At 31.7% G+C, this 24226-nt stretch overlaps 1 protein-coding gene across 1 annotated transcript in view; it reads left to right on the forward strand.

Moving 5' to 3' along the window:
- sli (slit guidance ligand) overlaps positions 1-24226 on the forward strand; it is a 135310-nt gene that overhangs the window by 73774 nt on the left and 37310 nt on the right. The window contains 1 exon segment of the mRNA XM_073955494.1: positions 18241-19362. Within this exon segment, the coding sequence (XP_073811595.1) occupies positions 19052-19362 (311 nt within the window). The 5' untranslated portion in view covers positions 18241-19051.

Consider the following 24226-nt stretch of genomic DNA (forward strand, 5'->3'; position numbering starts at 1 on the left):
AAATGTTCCGAGTTAATCGGTACAGATCTATGATCGTTACTACACCAAATGAGTTGCATATTTTGTGTTTGTCTGTTTGTGTCTGTTTTAATATTATTTGAGAATATTCCTCACAAGAACATTGGTTGCAAAAATAAAGCAAATCTACAATCCTTTGTCATGGTCGTTTGTTTTAATTTACTGACCTCAATCAAACTAAGAGTACATTAATAATGACCTTTATTATCAGGACAATGGCGCTATGTTGATTTGGATTGACTAAAATGCATGAATGTATATGTTAACCAAATCAATATGGAGCCATTATTTTGGTAAAAAGCACCCCTACAAACGTTCTCCAAAAATAGAGAATATTAAGTTCAAACGCCAACAACGACAGAAAACAATTATATTTTTAATAACAGGGATTGAATTAGACTATTGTATATTGCGTTGAAAAGAAGTAAATTAAATCAAAGCGGAAATTTAAAGAATTTTTATGTTTCAAAAATAAACTACAAAAATAAACTATTTGTTGGCAGATGCATACATATACATACATATTAAAGCGTGTGGTTACGAAACTTCAACTATTCTTTTCATTCAATATTTGAAATAAATAAAAAATGTCCACAACTTATGGAAAAAGATGCTATTGGCTCATATGGGTAATTACACCCTTTGTTCACATTTAATTTTACCTCATTTTTAAAACAAAAACAAACTATTGGACAGGATAGGACATTTCCTATACCTATTTGTTGTTTTTAATATTTGATCAACCTGTAGTTATATGAGGTATTTTATACGGACGTTAGTTTTACTGCTTTAGGTAGACGAAAAACCCTTACCATCACTATAATGAAGTTCAAAAGTGGGTGGATACTATGAAAGAAGGTTCATCATATATTATTTATCGTCATATAATTTTAAGGACCCTCATTAACAAACGGTAGGAACGAAATGTTCTATGACATTTGGTGTTCGTTATTATCCGTGACGAACGCATCGCTGAAAGTAAAAAGCAGGTCGATGTCTACCTTTGTTATGTTGTTGTTGTTGGCGTTGTAAATGTATTAAGGTGTGCGTGTTCAACCTGCTGGAAGCAACAGTTTATACTTTGTGTTGTTTCTGCTCCCAAATGTAGAAATGTTGTATTTCTCATAAGTATGGGAAACTCACAAGACTATAAGGTAAAAGAAGAAGACGCAGCGCAACAGAATTATAACAAAAGGAACCACCAACAAAAGAGAAAAATAAAAAATAAATTTATTTTGTATTTGGATGTGTTTCTTTCTACCTAGGCCGTTGTAAATGACGTTCGTGGTAATTTTAAAAGCCACGCCATTTTGTATAGACTCGTACTTCAACGGATAGTATGGCATACAACCATATTTTGAGTTTTTTGTCATTTTAATCCTACAAAGGTAGAGAAAAACGGTTTTATTCGGTGTTTGGGTCAATTACTGTCACCAGAAATATGACATGAGTACTAAACAGAGCCTTGTTATTAATTCCATATAAAATACACAAATAATGGATTTCTACCTGTAACTTTGTGATATGGAAATTTGCAAAAACCGCTTTAAATCTTACACTTCAATTCATCGGAAACAAGTACACTAATACCTTGCGTTAATAGTTGGTTCCGACAAACTTCAACGCAAATCGAAACACATGTTTCCACGCGTTTGTTTGAAGAATTTGTTAATTGGTTCCAAAATTGTTTTTAGAATTTTTTTCTTCTAAATTTTGCATAACAATTCAATCGAAGGTTGTCGTTAACATTTAACTGTACCAATGCTATATCAATGATATTATTATGTAAAGAATATCAAAATCAGTCTTTTTACGAAAAATCTAACTAAAATATAATAAAAAATCGTCACATTATGCGAATGATTTTAGCTTTCATTTCTCTGAGAAAAACTGTTTTATTTTTGGTCGAATAAATTTGTTGGTAAAAATATTTATTTATAACAATTAATTGCATCTCCTATAGCCTATTTTGGATTACCGCTGCTATTTTCTGAGTCCTTTTCGACAAACATTTCAATTGCTTTGGTTATAAGTTGCTATGCTTTTGATATTTGAGTGAATTTTAAAAATATTTTTAGTAATTAGACGATGATGATTGTCCCTCTAATTAATGCATGTTCAGAGGCAATGTAAAACAAAAAATCTTTTCTGATTGTTTTATCGTGTGACGTTAAGAACCCATGTCCTCTTCACGATATTTAAACCCAAATATATTATTTTTTATATAACGCAAATCGAATCTGTAACGCAAATCGAAACAACGCAAATCGAGGCAACGAGGCAAAGGTTTATAAAGAAATAGAAATATGCATGTAAATTGTGATTACAAAATTACTTACATACATAATAGGTATGTTTATTTATTATTGTTTAATCCAACCCTTAATAAAAACCATTTACTTTGGCAGAAACGAACTTTTACACGCCCCCACTATAAGAAAATACATAAACATGTAAGTAATGAACCGTTGCATCCAAGGCCTATAGAAGGTCAGCCATTCAGAGTAATGTTAACAACTTTTGACAACAAACATAATAGATTTTATATTATTGTGATTTGAGTTTCTTTGTATTTTAAATCACAATTATGTTTTTGACAACAAAGATAAGATCCTCTATAAAACAGTTCGGAATCCCAATGTAAATTCAGAGTTGACAAATTCGGACAACATCTTTAAAATATGTACATTCATAGAAACTAGAGTAAAGTTTTTTTTTAGCAATCACTCAAGCTGATGCTATAACGATTCACATCTACATATGTAGGTGTGATTAAGTTATAGGAGAGTCCGTAAGGTTAAAATTCAAAAACCGGCGCTTAATTGAAAAACCAAAACATAATTTTTTGATAATCTGTCTTGACAACATTAAAGAACACGAAATTCTAGCCCAATATCCAAATGTCATATGTTGTTTACTTTTCTTGTTTCACTGTGTTTAAGTTAAGAAATTTTTCAAGTTTTTGTGAACTGGTTAATAAATATGGGTGGTGTCAACCGTGATAACGTAGTTTTTGTTGTATAAAAGTGTCATTTTTAGTATGGGTATATCAAAAAGATATAGTTCTCAATATTTTAGAAAAAAAATTGCTCTAACAAAAGTTTTGTAGGAATATGTCTAAAAAAATATTTTAAACATGCCACAATTTTCCATAATTTTTAAAATTTATTGGAATGTAGTCATGGGTCAGATTTTTGCATTTTGGGGTTTTGTCTTCATTTTCTCTATTATACATTATGTTGTGTTTTGCATTGAGGTCTGTGTTCATCGTACATACGACTATGTGTGCTGGGTGACCATTATGTTATCGGTACTACATATAATAATCTGTACTATATATAAAAATCTGTACTATATAATAATTTATATGAAATGATGTCGATGGAAATTAATGCAAATACCTTGGAGTTTAGTTTATCAGTACAAAGGTGAAATCATTTTTATGAAAAGCTGTTTCAATATTCATATAAATTTCAACTTGAGGTGCAATTACAGTAAACCCAGAGTACAAACTAAGCATTCAAACGGATTTTGGAAACAAATCTGAACTAATTATTGTTTAACCAAAGTAAATATTGGTAATTTAAATGAAATAAACACCGCCAGAAATGTTTTTCTAAACGCAGATATATCAGCTGATATTACAAAAAAAAAACGCAAAAAAGCATATAATTTCAATTGTTGAGTCTTCGGATCTGAAAAAAAAATTGACCGAGATATGAGCACTGAAAAGGAAGAATTCATTTTACGTGGAATAAAATTTTGAAATATGTTTTGCTCAAAGGGCATATCTTACATATTTGTGGGTTTATTTATAATCCGCTGATGAAGAACTAGATTTTTATGTTCTGAATAAGCTCACAAAACATAAAAAGATATGTTCATTCGTTTTCTAGTTTGAGTGTGATTCTTTAATAATAAGAGTGTTTCGTAGACGGATGTTTGACACAAAACTATTTAATGTTTTTAAACAAAACAAATATTTTTAAACAAAAGTTACGAGCCAGCTTAAGATTTGCTCTTTTAGATGAAAAAATATCTACACAAAAACTTTGGTTGTTTTCACGAAAAAAAAATCATGAAAATAGCAGCACATCTGTATGTAAAACTGTGTACAACCCCTTAAAATTAAAATATTAATTAAAAACGTATTTATTAACTCTAACTAGTGCGTAGTAATTGTTTTTTAGGGCAATGTGACACCGAGGTTCAAAAAATACAAAACTTTGAACCCCCAATGACTTTTTGGCAATTTTAACCCTATGTGCGGCGGGTGTGCCGTACAATGTATGAAAAGTTTAGTAAAATAATAATCTAAATTTAAAGAGGATAGGACTCAAAAAATTTTACTCAGTTTGGTGATTAACCTAGCGTAACAACTAAAAAAAAGTCCCACTAAATTGCTGATATTTCACATGGGTCGAAAATAGCACCACACCATTTACATGGTTGAAATACTCTGGAAATATAAAGCACCATTGTGATGTCGATTAGAAACATTTAACGACATTTTTAATATCTTCAGTTAAAAGGTGAATTCTACATGTTTATAAAAAGATATTTTCTTATAAAAATACAAGTAAGCAAAGGCTATAATCGGGACAGATACGACTACGCGTTACCCTACACCACTACGGCAGTGCATACGATTTTAACGAATCAACATTTTTAGGTAAGTATTTTCACAAGTGTACACCTAACCAACAATAAGTCTGTACGATAACCCAAAAATTTGTACAAATTGATACAAATTTTTACTGAATGCTGTTCGAAAAAAAGAAACTAAATCAATTTTCATACCAACAGCTGACTTTCTGGCACGTTCTTGCAAAATGTTGTTGGATAACTTTCCGAACATTTTCTTGCTTGAGACTGTAAAATTAACTGAAAGAAGTTGCTGGAACTATCCGAGATCTAAATAATAAATAAAGTCCTCTGAGAACTATGACTAAAGAATAAATAAGGACAACATTTAATCTTTTATCATTGTCAATAAAAAGAAGATTACGATATGAAATATTGGGATAGTTTTGCGCCTTTTGCTAAATGTTTTATGGTCTTAACTCAAAGTGAAAAAATCGACGTCGGATTTTTATGCGGCACCCTCCTAAAATTTTTAGTTTTGTTAAAAATTAAGATTACCAAAGTTTGAGCTCAATATGTTAACACGTGCCACTGGGGCCTCAAAGTTTCCATGGGCCCTTTTTATAGATAATATTAAAATCTGACCCGAATTTCAATTTTTTTTGTAGAATTACTTGTTTAGCCATTACAAAGAACTGGTAAGCTGTTTTCATCGATTGTACAATAAATGTGGTCTGTAGAGTGATTTTGTGAAAATTCGCCTTTGGTCCCATACAAATTTGTATTGGGCCAAATGCGAATTTTAAAACCAATAGGGGTCTTCCTCTCTGGAACCCCCAGCAAAAATCCTTAATTTTTGGTAGTCCCCTACTAACCCATTATTTTAACAAGGACATGACACTGACTTACTTGAAAATAATTGTTTTTTAAATTGGTGTAAATGTTTATAAAATCACAATTTCGATGATGGCATTTCATGACAAGTACAAAAGTGTTTGCGTGTAAGAATATCTGCAAAAGATCTTCGAAAATTTTAATTTGAACGCACACGTTTTTACATTATACAAAATTCATCAGTAAAATACAGTATTATTGAAAAGAAAGTGTGATTTATTCAGAAACCCTACAAGCATTGCATTCAATCATAATCACTATTAACGGCTAGTTCTATCAAAGTTTGGTTACACCCAAAAATTCATAATTGAAAATTAAAACATTTACCGATGAATGAAACTCATGATGTGCATGAAACTCAGTTTTGTTTAACATAATAATATAAAATTCGGTTGGAACATGTTTTGAACCCTTCGATCGGATCATAAATGTAAAATACTGTTGGTTTTATGAATATGTTTGTTAATGTGTCGCTTTGCTCATTTTATAGCATATCTGACATACGCTGCATTTTCAATGGACTATAACACAATTTTAATAAATAATATTATGTACAAACATATGATAGTTAATCGTATCGATTTCATATTCTGACCGTCATTGCTGCTCGAACTGTCTGTCATTCGAAAGATATAGCTTACATTTCACGACTCACAGCCACACGATAAGTTGTTTTGGACAAATCATCTGTTGCAGTTTGACATGTCTGCCATGTGTTTGGTTTGGGTTTTTGTTCTTTTTTAAGAAATCATATCAAATAACAACAAAAAATTTTTATGATATACACTTTTCTGTGGGAACTTTGTTTCGGCCATTTATTTTTTTCTGTTGCATCAAATACAAAATAAGATACTAATTAGGCTGTCTTTTTCGATATTAATATTTTTCATCTTTTTACCATTGATCTTTATGACCATCGAATCGGCCAATAAAAAAACAATGCATGTTTTTAAAATATTGTATTTTCCTATGGATAATGTACATTCGGTTCATATCTACATACATACATATGTATGGGCCATTATTACATGTGTTCTTTTATGTTCTTTTACTATCTGATGTATTTGGAAAATGCAAAATAAACTAATTTGGTGGAATGAAAAATATAATTTTCACATTGAAAGTTAATGACAAGAAGCTCCTCCTTGAAATTCCATCATTACTTTTAACTTTAAGTTAACCGGAACGCTATAAATCTGTTCGGTAAATCCATACTATAACAAAAGAAGACTTATAATAATGGGGGTATGTATAATTTTTGTACTAAACCACTTTAATACAGTGTTCTGATAATAATCGAAGTATCTAATATACTTTAAATTTTTTAATTTCAAGATTTCGAATTCTTCTGAGAATTATCTGAAAATCTTTGTGATCTTGGATCCATGCTAATTAGACCAGACAAAATGCATAATACAAAACGATGTTTCAGAAAAAAAATGTGTGGAAACATTACCCTTAACAAAAACAATGCAGATTGCTGATAATTTTAAATCGAAATCAAGGAGGAAAATTTCAATTAATAGTATCAGAAACGAAATTTATGAGTTCAAGGATCTCTCCCAGAGCAATTCTTGTACATATGATTGTAAATAACGTCTAAATTGCGCATAAATGTTTCATCTCTGTTACATATAACTCATGTTATGTAACAGAATCATAACATTACAGTCATATGATTATCTAACATTATGTTAATTATATATGTCCCATTGTATTATATTTATGTCATTGAATAAAAAAGAATTTTCAATTTTTATACTGACTGAATCAAATATTCGATAATTTCCCTTTAAATTTATTTACAATAAATTGTTTTAGATTTTTCCACTTTTATTATCATTGTAATTCTATTATTGTCATTGTAATACATTGTAATTCTTTTTTATTTCATATCGTTTTTAATGATTAAAGGATAGCTCATAAAACTAAAACTAAACCTGTACTGTAATTATAAGATTTATTCTAGTTGTGCAGGTATTCACAAATAAATAAATATGTAAATAAATAAATTTTTATGAGAATATTTAATTCGACAGTGTATCTATTTGGTGCTTTATTACTGCTCAAAAGTATGTACATTAGGGTTCTGACTTTTAGGCATTTTTTCTAAAAAAATTATTTCCTCTAGCGAGAATGAATAAACTCTTGCCTATCGATAACTAAACTAACGTTTATTTCATAGGATTATTGAAAACCTTCCGAGCAATTCACTTTGAAATTAATTACATTTTTGTGAATGGAAAAAAATTCTAAAACAGTTATGCCTTTACTGCATTTAAATATTGAAAAAGGTCAGACACAAATCGCTTTTAATAGATATAATATATGAAAATAAAATTATATATGATTTAAAATGATATATGTATGTATGTAAAATTATATGACGATAAGATGTGTGAGAAACAAAAGGTTGTGTTATTTAGGTTATTTTGCATGGTTCTAAAGCTTGTTTTCAGTCATATATGTATCTGATTACAGTGACTTTAAACAATTCTACAAAATGCTGATAAATAAAAATTATAAAATCATTTTGTGTGGGAGGTATTTTTACCGAATCGCTTTATAATTAAGATTTTATGTAATCTTAGGTTGTAAAAAAGTCATAACCCTAATGTACATTACATACATAGGTATAAAAATAATTATTAGATGCATATTTATCGTAAATTGGGATTGACATTTATGTCGATGGATTTTAATGTCACTTTGGCTTCTGAATCTTATTATAATGTTCTACCACCGTCATTGGGGGTTTTCCAACAATTAGCAAATAGAGGAAATATATAAAAATTATATTCGTATTGAACATTTACGTCTAGACTGTAGATAGTATATAGTCTAATTTGCCCGATGGTGCCCATGTTGAACAAAAGCACAATTTGAGAAACCCAAGTATCTACAATGTACTCACATAACTGAAGGGCGGTGAGCAGATACATTCATAAGCATACAAACAGACAGGCCGACAAACACTTGTGGGTAAGCTTGAGATTAAGTGACGCAGATAATAAATAAAATTGATGCGAGTGCACAACGTAATAAATTATGAATTATTATGCCTTTTTATTATCGTCTCGATGCTCGCTCTATGGTGGGGTTGATTGTATGTATGTGTTTATGTTAGTGCGTATATGTACATGCGTTTGTGTGTACTTTGGGATTTTGGGTATTTTCTTTTACATGTTCACCTTGTTGCTTGTAAATCTTAGTTGTTTATTTTTCTGTTTTGTATAAGAAATATTTGTGAGTGTGCGTCAAGTATGTGTATGTGTGTTGGTGGAAAGGCAAACACGAGAATGTGGTTGAGTCCCAAAGGAATGCAACAGAGTCATTAAAAAGTGCTTTCATCTATATGGGGATGAATACGACTTCTCTGCATACACATGTATGCATGTACGTTGTTACTGTTGTAGTTTTCAATTTTGGCAGAACGTAGAGGCTTCGTAGCACACAGTTACACTCCTAAGCCCAATAGTAGTATCAAATGTTTTCATTGGAAGATCGAAACATGAAGGGAAAACAAAAGCACACAAAAAGAAACAAACGTAACATCCGGAATGTGTTTTGTTACTTTAAGATAATAAATAAATAGAAAGGGAGGAAGAGAATTAAAAGAACAACAATGATATGTAATAGGTTGATTAAATAATATTAACAGAAGAAATTAAAAAAATATTATTCGCCGCATGAACTGTCCTACAGAACATACAGTTTGTCATCTAAATGTTTAGAAAAAATCAATTATGGCAATGAGTTATATAGGTATGTAAAAGTTGTTAGTTTTGTTAGTAAATCTTGAAGTCAAGATACGGTCCAAAACGAAGTTGTTAGGACCATCGTCAAATCCTTAGAAGTAGGCTCCTTCAATAAGGCCCGTAACTCAGCAGTAGAACAAGCTATATATAACTTTGGCGTGGAACCAAACAAAGGAATTCCCCAATTTTCGATATTTTTAATATTTTAGCTAAATTTATCGACCAAATTTGGTAAATTTTGAAATGCAGGGTTCCAAGCTGACAAAAAAACTTTCCCGATAGAAATTATGGACCTAGGTCCACGTTTTGATATAAACCCCCTATAAGGGTACCTCCCGATTTTCGGTATTTTGAAGATTTTACCTAGATTTCTCTACCAAATTGGATGCGTTTTCGCACTGAGGGTTCCCAGTGGACAGAAAACTTTTCCTGAGAAAATTATGAGCATAGATCTACGTTTTGATATAGCGCCCATAGAACGGTACAACCAGATTTGCGGTATTTTTAAAGTTTTAGACACATTATCCAACCGAAGTAGCTGATATTAGGTATTTATTTTTCGCCAGGGCTGCGAAATATTCCTACAGAGAATTGTGGGTATTGGCCCTCGTTTTGGAATGGTACCGCCTGATTTTCGGTATTTTGAAGGTTTTAGCCGGGCGCCACCGTGGTGCAATGGTATGCAAACCCGCCATGCACACTGACGATCGCGTGTTCGATTCCCCGGTCAAAAAAAGTTCTTTTCACCGATAAATGGTCCAAAAACGGTGATTTTTTGCTAAAAATATAAATTTCTACTTTTACTGTTCACCTTCTTTTCAAATTGATATTTTTAAAATTGCCTCATTTAGAAACGAGATTATTAGGTAACTATAAGCCCACAAAAATATATGATGATCGGTCTATTCGTTTTCGAGCTTAGTCGACACCGCAAAACGCGTTGTTAAAAAGGGGTAATTTCTTAATCACTGAAAAAGGTAAACAACACGTTCATCTGCTAGACTTTGCAGCTGGTACCTTTATACATTTGAAGTACTCACTTTTCACAACTCAATCAGCAAATAACATCGGGTAGCTGTAAATACCATATCGTCACCTGAAATGCTCAAAGACGTAACCCGCAAAGGGTTACGTTGAGGGTCACGTCTTTGGACATTTCAGGTGACGATATGCTCACTATTTGCTTTCGAACAAATGTGAAGCCAAGTTTATTAAATCCAAAGCAAATTAAAAAGTCAGTTTCATAACGACCGTTACACTAAATATTCAAATATTTGAAGATAATAAATATTGTTAATTTTGGCGAAATATGGAGAAAAGTACACATTGCCAACAATTATCAGATTTGAACCCTCATATAGACAAAACTACTTGACGTATCGATACCAAAACTCAAAAAACCTTCTAATTAGAATGTTTTCTATAGAATTCCATCAATATATTTGTACTTCGAGATACTTTGTTTTGGCCATTTTTGGCCGATGTCTTGACACTGTGCGGCCTGGGAAATGGATCATAGCACGAAATAAATCATGCTGGCTGAAATATTAGTGTTAGACTCAGCTCAGAATAATTTAACGTCTTCTGTTATTGTTAATCGTTTTCATGTTGTAGGATTGGTCAATGGTCCTTAGATCGGCTCGGAACGCACTTGTCTACATTGCAATTGCTTACAACACCTGGCGAATTTTGATGAATTAGTCGCCATCGATGTTTTTCCACCTGCCGTGTGTGATGACCATGACGCGAAGTAAATTCGAAAGAAAAAATTGAGGATACTACAGAATGCGAATTTCAGGTACCAGAAGAGTGCTTAGCCGTAGGAACTCTACAAAAAAGTAGTTGATCAGAAGATGCAACAAACGAGCACAAAGTAAAATAACACAATATAAGATGTTGTACAAAATAGTAACTCATCTGCCGGAAACAACCCAGCAAAAAAAGTCATTACTAAGTAATGACTTTATTCAGTAAAATTTGGCAGTAGTAAATACTTACAAATACCCCGTAAAAGTCATTATTTTTACATGGGGATGTCATAGGAAGGAAGTACTTCCTTAAATGTGTTTTTTAAGTACATACTTAACCACATACCGGCATTCGAAAAGAAGCTAAAAAGCATAGTTCTATTTTTAGAAAAAATTTAGGTGAAATTATATTCAAATTCAACACCACACTTTGTTTTGTTTTTTTCTTTTTCATTCGATACATGCTAGTTTTGAACACACAAACTTCTGATTTGTAGCCAAACACACTACACACTACCACTCGCACGGACAACAAGGGTTGGTCTAACTCATCCATGTACATCAACATGTTTTTGTAATTTTGTAAACAACAAACACCCATGCCGACGCTGAGCGTTGAACACACAACTCTAGAATTTGTAGTCGGACACACTAGCTCTGTGCCACCATACTCATTACTTAGTAAGTTAGTAGTAAGTAAGGAAGTAACTAGTTATGTGTAAACTGTCATATATATACTGCCTGATAGTGCGGAGTGTAATGAGCACTCATTACCCGGTAATGCAAGAAGTAATGACATGTGCCAAATTTTTGCTGGGAAATATTTATGACCGATATTTACAACGAAAATATCAATATCTGCAATATATGTACATATGTACAACTATATTATTTTAATAATATCGCTTATATCCACCGGTAATTTAACCATCATAATAGACAAACTGTATACATTGTATACACGTATGTATGTACTTATGGATGGGTATGTCTTACAGTATAATACTTACACATACATATACATATATACGTTCACTTTTCATAATTCGATTCAAAAGCTTTAACAAAAGATTTATTTATTCAAACTTTATTTTGGGATATGAATGGAATTTCCACGAACTTTAATTGACGGAACACCATCAATGTCCGTCCATTCATCTCAATGAATGTTGAATTTTTTGTTCCAAAGTGCTTTCACTTCAATATACATATGTATGTATGTACGTCCATCTGACCCGATCATCTGGCCCTGTCCGTCAAATACTTAATCATAGCATTCATTCAAAACCATACATACCGTATGTCAGTATTTGAGTGGGTCTGTTGTTCTTAATATCCGCAATAACAAAACACTTGTAGGTATACTCAGATTTAAACTGATTTAGTTTGACAAAGTTTTACAATGAAAAAGAGTAAAGATGGGATGAACATGTTACATTTATTCTTCTACGCATTTAACAACATTATATCCCCCATATATGTACGAGTATGTATGTATTTATGTATGCGCCAGTATCTGTGTTTGTCCATCAATCCTGGGCATTCACAATACAGGTCGCATGTCATTCTGATGACCATTGTAGACCATGACAGTTTGAATCTATGTGTCGTCTGATGATTAGCATTGAAAGTGCTACAAAATATTGTATTTGTGTTTCTTGTCTCTATGTGAACCGAGAGGAAACAGACCGAATGGGGATTCTATAATACAAAATAATAACAATAATGCCTACCACATATAGTTTCAATTTTTGTTATTTATTTGGTATCTTTCAATTTTTAGATGTCAACAATTCGATGCTTCATTGATTGTAGTTCCTCCTGTAGTGGTTGGTTAATTTCGTCACGGACATTGGGTTTTCTTAGAGTGTATTTAATTGAGTGTATGTTTTGTAGAAGAATTTACATATTTACATAGGCACGCGTGCGTACGTATTTTGCTATATTTCTTTAATGAAGTTGGACCCGAATGATTCGAGGTATGTTTTGAATTAAGTATGGAACTTTTCTCTTTTACATACATATAAATGATGTGTTTGTGTGTGCATAAATATTTTCTACAAAAGAATTTCACTGATTTATATATGACAGGAAACTTCAAAGACATTGGTACGAGACAGTACATGTGGGACTTTAAACACTTACATATATACATGTACATTAGGGATATAACGAAAAAATTACTACGTCAGTACAATGTGCGGAATATTGTCCTGATAACGAAAAAATATTTTTTAAAGTTCGAGCACCGACAAAGATTTGGATAATTTTTTCTTTGTAAAAAATTTTGATTTTTTTTTGAACAAACATGTATTTGCATTGATTTGATTTAGTTTATTTATGTATTAGAACTGTGGAGATTATATCCAATTTCCATAAGAAATAGTTTATTAAATATTGATTTTCCATCTTAATGGAAAAGGTAAAATAAATATCTGAAATGGGAAAAAGTTATAACCCTAATGTACATATGTATGTTTGAATTCGATTACAAGTGTAGTGCATTTACACAGCCAATGAACTTTCTGCGAATAATACAATAATGAAACTTACCAAGTTGTATGTAAACATTATTCATGTGTATTAGGGTAAATAAGAAAAGCTGTTTTTGAAAGGCTCGCTATCTATTTTTTTCATTTGATCCAAAAACCTTAAATATGAAGTTTTATGGCAATAGGTTAACGTTAACGCTGGCCGATATGCCTGCCGCAACTGTTTACCAATCGATGAGAAAATTTGTGAAAATTGTCTCGGATTTTAATATCAGCTAATTACGAATAATTGACCAAATATACATATTCAATATCAAAATCTGACTCGATTTTCATATATTTTGATAGGATTCGTTTCTTAGCCATAACAATGAACTTTTAAACTTTTCTCATCGATTGGACAATAATTGTGCCATTTAGAGCAAATTTGTGAAAATTTACCTTTGGTGCCATACAAATTTATTAAGAACAAAATTTTCCTGAACTATTCAAATATTTTCTTTAGCGATTTATTTATAAATCATTGTTGTTATTGTAAAATTTTTAGTTGCTGTAATTTTTACAAACACCTTACTTCTTCCACCATGCATTTAATTTTGTTTTCAATCAAACAAAAAATTTTATAATAACAGGAGTTTGGTAGCAATTTGATTATATTGTATTATAGCTTATTGTAGGGTTAACCTTCTTTAAAAGGATTTTTTTTTTATTATGTCTATAGATTACAAAATCCTTACAGACTAAGTTAAATACTACATACATATATACATTTCAATGACTACAATGAATTTAAGAATAGAATTAATTTTCTTTTTATCGAGTCACGATTTTCAGACAATTCTATTAGATGGTAAAATTTATTAAATTCGACAAAAAGACGCCGTAAAGGGTCGTTATTAGCGTAATTAGATGTGTAGTAATTCACCTGAAAAAAATTATATTGACGAGATGGTCGAAAAGGTACATTTAAAGATATTCGATCTAAAATAAACTCTGACATTATTTTGCCTTGTATAACATTTAATAAGAATGTGACATTTAACATCGAACGTCTGCTTTTTAAAGTAGGTAGTTTCAACAAATTTAAACGATATTCGTAAGATGGTAAGGTTTGTGCATTCCAACCACGATTTTTAAGGCAGAACAACAAAAATTGTTTTTGTACGGATTCAATTGCATTGCAATGGATGGTATACGCGGGATCCCATATTATCGATCCATATTCCAATGTGCTGCGTACAAGGGAAATGTATAATTGCTTAGTAACAGATGGGTCTGAAAACTCTTTACTCCATCGTTTGATAAAGCCCAGACTTTTATATGCTTTATTTATGACTAACGAAATGTGATTTCTAAAGTCCAATCTATGGTCCAAAAGGATACCCAGGTCTGTTATAGAAGCCACAGGTTCCAACATGCAATCATTCAAATAGTAATTTGAGTCAATTTTTTGTATCCTATAGAATGACATAAGTTTGCATTTTTTAATGTTTAGTTCTAACAAATTTATATTACACCATTGGTAAAAACTGTTGAGATCTTGTTGCAAATTAAGTTGATCGGAAGGAACCTTAAAAGAGTAAAATATTTTGATGTCATCTGCATACATTAGAACATTTGAGTGGCGTATAACATTTGGCATGTCATTGATGAATAGCGAAAACATTACGGGTCCAAGGTGACTCCCTTGTGGTACACCAGAAGTTACAAAAATTTTGTTGGAAGTAGCATTACCAAATTTAACAATTTGTACTCTACCAAGTAGGTATGACTTTATCCATTTGATCAAGCAACTACTAAAACCCATGCGATGTAACTTTAGCAATAACAGACTGTGATTGACTTTGTCGAAGGCCTTGCTAAAGTCGGTATACACGCAGTCGGTTTGTTTTTTGAATCTAAATCCCTCATTGACCAGCGAGGTTAGTTCTATAATATTTGTTACAGTAGAATGATTTTTACGGAATCCATGTTGGTATCTCGAAAGAATAGAAGATACTTGGAAGGATATCAAATCAGTCACCAGTTTTTCAAATAATTTTGGTATGGCATTAAGTTTGGCGATGCCTCTGTAGTTGCACACATCTTCTCTACTACCTGATTTAAAAAGGGGAACAATGTAGGATTCTTTCCATATTGCTGGGAAAAACCCTGTATTTAAAGACATATTGAACATAATGGTTAGAGGAAGGGCTAAATTTTCTGCACAATTTTTTAGTATACATGGTGGAATTCCATCTGTCCCAGTAGAAGTTGTACATTTAAGACGTTTAAGGTTATTTAACACCATTGAAGTATCAAAATGTTTTACAATTATAGAATTAGCTTCAGAAATAGAGTAAGGATAATGATAATTGTCCACATGGGTCTTTGTGGAATAAGTAGTTTGAAAAAAAGAAGCAAATATGTTGGCGATACTAATATCATCTTCACCAATAATTCATTTATTTGAGGTATATGCAATGGAATTGTCATTTAAAACCCAGTGGGTTTATTAAATCTGGTTATATATAAACGTACTATAAGACTATTAAGTGTGCTGTCAAAATACATTACTGTGACTTAAAATTCAAAGAAACTCAAATCCAAATTATGTTAAAACTATTAAGTTTGTTGTCATAAGTAGTCTAACTGGTCGACCTGGTGTAAACCTTGGGTACAACCATGTTGGTTTGAACATTTCTATATTTTGTAGGCACGATGTATTTACATATAGTTTTTATTATTTACATTATGGTAAATTCAAGATAGTGAACTCTTCTTTAAATTATTACTATGACCATTCCGTGAGAAAACTACATTCAAATTGGTACATACATAGATACATTCTGCATAAGGTTTGCAGTTGTACAATAAATTCTTAAAAATGAACTCATCAAGCACAAAAAATGTATGTATAGCCGAGGGCGATGAAGATGTATGTATACGTACGAAGGCTACTGTATAAGTTTCTGGCATAAAAATGCGAACGCAAATATTTATCATCAAAAAGAGTTTTATTGTTGTCTAAAGTATTCTCCAGCATGATTTATACACGTTTACATGCTCTCAAACCAGAGACCATGATGGAATAATAAGTTAACAATCATTTGTTTTCAATCTGTCAAATTATTTGTTATTGTGAATAAATAGTTTGAAAACGTAAACAAACATTTCGGCAGTTTGAAGAATTTTCGGTCAAAAAAGAGTTGTTGTTGTGGTAAATATATCTTGTCAGAAACTTATGTAGTAGCCTTCGTACATAAGAATGTAAGCATGTACAGTGAATCACAAAAGTATGTGTGCACCAGCTCAATCAAAAAAAATACCACATTTGTAACCAAAAGTAGGTAATAAATATTTCCGTAGTCATGGGGAAAAAATGCTCCATATAGTTAAATGTGTATACTTTCGATGTATATTTAGAATTTTCATGAAGATATTTTGATTAGTAACAGTTAAATCAAATGTCCTGTATACACATATGTATGTTCATACACTATCAGGCATGTCACAGATTCCGATCGGAATGGTTGCAATTCCGAAATTTCATTTCGATCGTTTTTGTCTTAGCTTCTTTAGATTCCGATCGATTTTGTGAAGTCAAAAAACTTAATTATTTATTTTAAATGCGAATTTAAATGTAAATTTATTAACAAAACTACATTTTAATTATTTCTAAGTGTTTTTAGAGTGTTTTAAAGTGGCAGATTTAAACAAAATAAAAATACAATTCCGTTTGCAAAATCAAAAGTGGTTTCATTCCGAAAAATTCTTCGTTTTTCGTTTTCTGAAGAAGCTAAATACGGAATCAATTCCACTTTCGATCGGAATTCGTTTCTGTGACATTTTTTTTTTACCGAATTTTGTTTTTGTCGGTAACTAAAATAATTGAATTAGAGAATCACACTGCAGGTCTCCAAAAATATAAAAGGGACATTAGATATCTGAACAATATTTTTAGATAAAAATTATCAATCCAGTGTTTGGAATATTGTACTAATTTGTATTTATTTAATAACTTTAAACCCTGTACCACATGCACACATACTTATTATTGTGATGTAAATTTTTACCCTTTTGGATTTGGCCTATACATTGCTCTTTTCAGCAATATTGGACACTTTTAATTGCTAATTCCGAAGACTCATTTTTGTCCATCGAAAAAGAGTATTTATTTGATGATTTAAGTAAGTCATCTCTATTTTCATTTCTCATTCATTTAGGTTGAACGTGAGCATACTTTTGTGATTCGGTGTGCATACTGTCAAAGTACAATCAATTTAAATGTCTACCCGCAGAGTGGTGTTCCGAGTAATTGCTGAATGATTCTCAGCTTTAAATTGATATGAAATGATTTGATGTCAATTGCTTCGAATTACAAATCAGATATAATCAACATTGACATGTCGTGGTGTTCTCTCCACTTGTCACTAATTACAATTGACGGAAAAGACTTTATGTCGTCTGGATCCTCAATCGTTCTCTAGGCATAAATTATATTTTACGACTTATCTGCCTCCGATGTGAAGATGCAGATAGGAAAACTCTATGAAAATTTGCAAATTGAGTTTTGACATTTGTTTGACATGCGTATGTTCTTATCAATGTTTCTCTCGATAATGAATAATAGATAACCGAATTCAGCCTGAAATCGTTTCTCCCAAAATTCTCATACATACATACACACAAACATATGAAGATACATACCAACAGCAGCTACAATGTCTAATCAACAATTTTTCCTCTCGTCTTCTTTAATTCCAGATGTTCAATTTCGTGTACTTAAGGGCATACAAATGGTCAGACGCACCGGATAACATTCGTATTCAGATGCTACAACTGGAAACTACAACAACAACGTCATCAATAATTACAACAACAACGAAACATTTCGGATAACTACCTGCTGTTTTCTTCACTAAAAATATACACAGAAGATCGGATCATCGATCTCAGCGTTTAAATTCTTCGGTATTTCTTTTACTTAACACCGCCCTTAACTCGCTCTCATGCTTAGCTCTCTTTGCTCACTAGACGTATTTCCAAACTCTCCCATTCTTTGTAGTTTGTGCGTTTAAGTAATCACTTAAGGGCAAATGAAGAGTTTGTGATACTTTGAAGTCAGTGTACATAAAGCGTGTTTATGCGTCGGTCGCGTTGATATTGTAAGATTAAAAAGAAAATCGTCGCCGTCGATCTACATACGCGTTGTGTGTTAATAACATAATAAAAATTTTAAAAATATTAAAGAGTTCTACAACGTCGGAAAACAAAAGGCTGACCTTATATAAAATCATACGTGAAAATTGGATTAAAAGAGAATTTAAACGAAACCTCCAAGTATCGATAAAAAACATAGTTTAATCTTAAGATACAAGTTCATGAGTGAAAAGTGAAATACAAGAGAATTTAAGCAAAACCTCCAAACATCGATCAAAAGGTTTATTCTTAAGAGTGCAAACGTGTGATATTAGTGGTAGCTGCCGTCAAATATTAAATTTAGAAAGCACATTTAAATTATAAAAATTGGCTATTTGTGGGCTATTTTGATTCTGGCCCATGTTCACGATTAAATATGCGGAATTACAAAGCCCCAATTGGATATAAAGGAGGCACACAAAGAGGAAACATTATTGTTTCCCCTTACTGGTTACTTTTTCGGATATTAACCGGTTATGTCGTACTCACAAGTTGTATATCATCTAATGTGTTCGCCGAGCCATTTGGTGGTAGTTCGGTAGGCATACATATACCTGGTGTCGGGCTGGGTTCAATAACCGAATCTCGGTGCCCCCGAGTGTGTTCTTGCAATGGATTAACTGTCGATTGTTCACATCGTGGATTGACGCAGGTTCCACGTAAAATATCTGCAGACGTAGAGAGATTGTAAGTATAGAAAATGTATTTTTACACTCGTTACCATAGTACTATTTGCAGTCAGGTCATAGGTTCAATCAACTTTTTCAAATCAAATAGACTGTAGTTTGTTAGGACCATACATGTCTCCAAAACTACAAGTAGCTAACTATATTTCTACACCTCTTGTATTACTACTTAATACTTTGCATTTTGAATGGGCGGGCAATGATATAATGAAAGATATAACCGATAAAGCTATAACATTGATTGATATTCACTGTTCATTACATAGTGTTGCAATGTTCTTAATTCTTTCCTAAGTATTTTTATTTTATTTCCTAAGTATTTTATGGGAGTTATATCAAAACATGGACTTTTATTTACATATTTATTAGCTAAAATTTGGAAGCCACGTAAGCCGAATTTTATTTGATTTGTTTTCCTTGCACAACAAGACTATCCCCCATTATTATAAGTCTTCTTTTGTAATAGTTAGGATTTACCGAACAGATTTATAGCGTTCCGGTTAACTTAAAGTTAAAAATTATGATTGAATTTCAAGGAGGAGCTTCTTCGCATTAACTTTCAATGTAAAAAATATATTTTTAATGCCTCCAAATTGGTTTATTTTGCGTTTTCAAATCCATCAGATAGTAAAAGAACACATATAATAATTGCCCTTAGTCTTATAAATTACATTACAAAACAATTGAAAAATTTAAAATAATACAAAAAGTTAAAATTATTATTCTATAGAATTACGAAAATATGCATGTTGTTAGTTATTGTTGACCTGTCGATTTTTATTTTTGGTGTTGATGGTTTGGCTAAAGGTCATTAAAAACACTGATGATGTTTATTGTTAAATCTTTATTTCATCCAATATTTCAATTGTCTTCGACAATCATCTTCAGGGATATTTTTGGAAGAATAGTGTCTGCTACTTTCTAATGGCAACGTCAAACAGATTGCCCTGGCCCATGCGTTTACACGCTCATAGCTCATAGTTAAGGGTTTGAATGGACTGATTTATATCATCTACTACTACTACTACTTAAGTAGATCTGCACATCATACATATGCATACATATGGACACTACTGGGAATCAATTGAGTAGGATTATCATTTGCATAAATAGAGAACAAAAGGTGACCAATAATATAACCTTGTGGGACTCCTTTTTTCACTGCCAGTGGATGGGATTTCGAGATTCCTGTGTAAACGGATTTTGACCGACTGGTGAAATAAGACATTATTAATCTTGTCACCGAGACAGACAAATTGAAAAAACGACGAAGTTTTAAACACAAATTTTTATGATACACAGTATCGAATGCTTTCGAATGGTCAAGAAGATCTAGAAAGCATATCTTATTGTCATCAATATCTGTCCTAATCGACTCGGGAACAGAGGAGGAAGCTAGTCGAGCCGAGCCGCCGCCGATTTGTCGGCTCAAATTGGCTAAAAATCGCCAGCCTTCAAATCGAAAAAACGGCGCGAGCCGATGTTTATAGATTACCTTGTGCCAAATACAGGTTAAATTTAAACCTGTACTCGCAATTAAATTATTTAAAATTATGGCATCCATTATTGATTGCAACTCAACTGCGTTTATGAATTTAATTGTAAAAATGTATAAATATTAATGCAGACATTTAAATTTCTATAACTAAAGTATTATAATATATGTGTTCGTTTACTTAAAATTGTACAAATTGTTACTGGATATTGTTCGTTTACTCTACAGTACAATGCAAAAGACCTTAGTCGTTTACAAGAAGTTATTGGACTTGTATTTTATATGAATGGAAATTTTATTTAAACCAAATAAAGATTTTGTTGAAAAATGTAACCAGTCGGTTGTGATCCTTCAATCAACAAAAATTTATTAATTAAAAAGGTAGATGTATTAGCAATCTGTTACAACAATGTCAAAAAAGTTTTGTAAACATAAATAATTCTATTATTATCTTAGCACTATTTCATTTCGAAATTGTTATTCAATGTATTGTCCAACCAATTCCACAATTATTAAAATTTTTCATTTATAATTTTTTTTTTAGTTTTCGTTTTAAAATAAACCAATTTTTGGCGTCTACCTTCATAATGTTGCTTGAAGAACACATAGGTTTCCATAGTTCGATTACCGGTTACTATCAAAAAAATCGATCACATTGCTTAAACGTTTTCGATCGAGTCTTATCATGCCGTTTTTTATCGTGTCAGAAACTTATTCACGAGCAAATTCTTGATCGAATTGAATCACGTAGTTAAGCTTGAGATAGGTACATGCCATGGTTCAATTATTAGAAGGTTGGGCAGGTTGATGAAATTTTTAAAAAAAACAACTCTAAAGCCAGTTTGCTTATAACTTCAAAATTACTAATAACAAAAGCAACAAGTTTTGTTTATTTGGAATATTGTCAACGTTTGTTTTGTTTACAATATATATATATATATATATATATAGTGCTGGACATATCAATGGAAACATTTTTCAGAAAACTAAACATAATAATTTTTGACTAAGTACATTTATTCCTTAGTCAAATATACCTGCATATATAATTTTATGCGCACATATGCAGGTATATCTAGCTAAGGAATAAATTAATTAAGTCAAAAATTATTATATATAGTTTTCTGAAAAAAGTTTCCATTGATATGTCCAGCACTGTATATATATATATATATATATATATATATATATATATATATATATATTGTATTAACGCGCTCAATTGAAATAATCATTTTAGATAAACATATGTATAGCCATGCCCATCCGTCTGTCTATGGATATCGCTCTAGTGTCCAAACGGATTGAAGTTGTGGATAAAATGTTGCTCAAATGTAGTGTATGCCCTTGTATATAAGTCCACGCACCAATTTTAGGAATATTGAAGGCGGTATTAGCGTTTTTAAAGGTTAAACGGTCCTGACCGTCTTTAACATGATAATACCCATAACTTATCATAGTGCCAGTTCCGTCTCAATTGGACGCTGATCTCCCCAATGTGCCGTACGTTCATCCATAAGATCTATAAACACTTGTTGGCCGTTGGACTAGTAACCCACCCCTATAAAAACATCGTACTATGAAAAAACAAACCCCATCTAATGTTGGTGACTCCCGCAAACGTTTTAAGGACCATGATCAGTGAATCTGTACCAGAGTTTCCAGACTCTTCATAGAGAATGTGCACTTTATGTACTGGCAGATATGTTTTTTATAAAGAACAATGCCGATATTACTGCATACAGGAAATACAATGGATAGGGAAAAGCGTCACAACATTTGCCAAAGGAGAGGCACTGTATTATGTGCAATGACATAAAGCATGAGTTCGGTTGCGGATTTGTAGCTGGTCGGAGGTTAAAACATCTGGTATCCAGCTTCACCCTGAATAAAGACTTGGTGCATTTGGATAAAGGCTAAGTTTTTCATAATAAATTTTATTTGAAATTCGAAATGATGATACATCTGACTACGGATGAGGCTGATAGACTTCGCATCGACAAACCACATCATAACAGCACCAGATTGAAGCATCTTCATTTTCATAAGGGAACCTGGCTGCCTCCAGACCACAAAATAAGAAATAAAATTGATAACGTTGTGGTTGGACATCGGTAAATTGCAATCGCAACAGATAGCCACAGCTGAACTGGCACACTTGCTTAAAAGCATTCTTCGATAATGTTGAAGTCACGTTTGTTCTCGATTAATGTATTGTCTTCTGTTTTTATTTACATATATTTTGAGTTTATTATTTTATTTTCAATCATTTTATTTTGTCATTTGCCAAAACAGTTTTGACACAATAGGAGGACCTCAGGAAAAAATTGTAATCATATGTTTGCTGTGTCCTACCTTGTAATGATTGTACCATGATACATGCCATGGCAGAACTACCAGGTAGTGATATCACACCAGCTGATCGAATATGAAAAGTCAAATCCCTTTATAAAAAAATATTTTTGTTGTAATTTCCCCAACAACATGAAGAAAGTTTTGACATAACATATTCAAAATTTTACGATGCCACTACCTGGGTAACTGTGCCATGACAGGTACTATTTTGACAATGGTAGAAGAAACAAGGTAAAGTAAATACTACAACAAATACAACTCAACAACAACCACATAGAAAATGTTTTGTTTGTAATGTTAGAGTATGTTTGGAATATAAAAAACTAATATTTTTCATATTTCATTAAAGATTTTGAAAAACGTATGATTGTCTAAGTCTGGAGTATTCCCCCATTGGCTTAACTTCATCACTTTCCTCTTTGCAGAGAAAAATATTTACAAAACGCACTGACAGCTTGCAAAATGTACTGATCGCTACCAATATCATGATTTCATCCCGGCGAAGGGAATTATCAATTGGCTTTTCATTGATTTTGAAAAACATCAATAAAAATTCGATACATTTTCAATTTTAATGTTTCCATATCATTCCACTAAATGGATAATTTATCGCTGAAAGTAGAATCCTTGCAAAAATGTTTGGGATAGCTGGAAATTCATTAAAAAGGAAAAGCTGTTTCAGTCTTTTGTTTTTGAAATCAAAAGGCAAATGTGTATTAGGGCTTTAGTGTTTTTTAAAAACTTAACAAAATACCACACATATTAACTAATGTTGTACCGTCTCTGTAAGTGGTGTTTTAGTGTGCGGCACGTCGTTCGGACTTTGATTAGGTTACATGTCCTTGATATGAAGAAGTCTTTATGGGAAACAGTTTTTTCGGAATGATATATTTTTTTGCTCAAAAAATATATATATAATATACATGGAAAATAAAAACAAATATATAAAATGTCGTACGGATTTTAACACTAACATTACATCCCAGTTCATTCAGCTGGGTATTGCTGTTACCTT

Source organism: Musca autumnalis, unplaced genomic scaffold, assembly GCF_047663935.1.
Source record: "Musca autumnalis isolate F117 unplaced genomic scaffold, ASM4766393v1 scaffold_5, whole genome shotgun sequence".
NCBI classification, from domain to species: Eukaryota; Metazoa; Arthropoda; class Insecta; order Diptera; family Muscidae; genus Musca; species Musca autumnalis.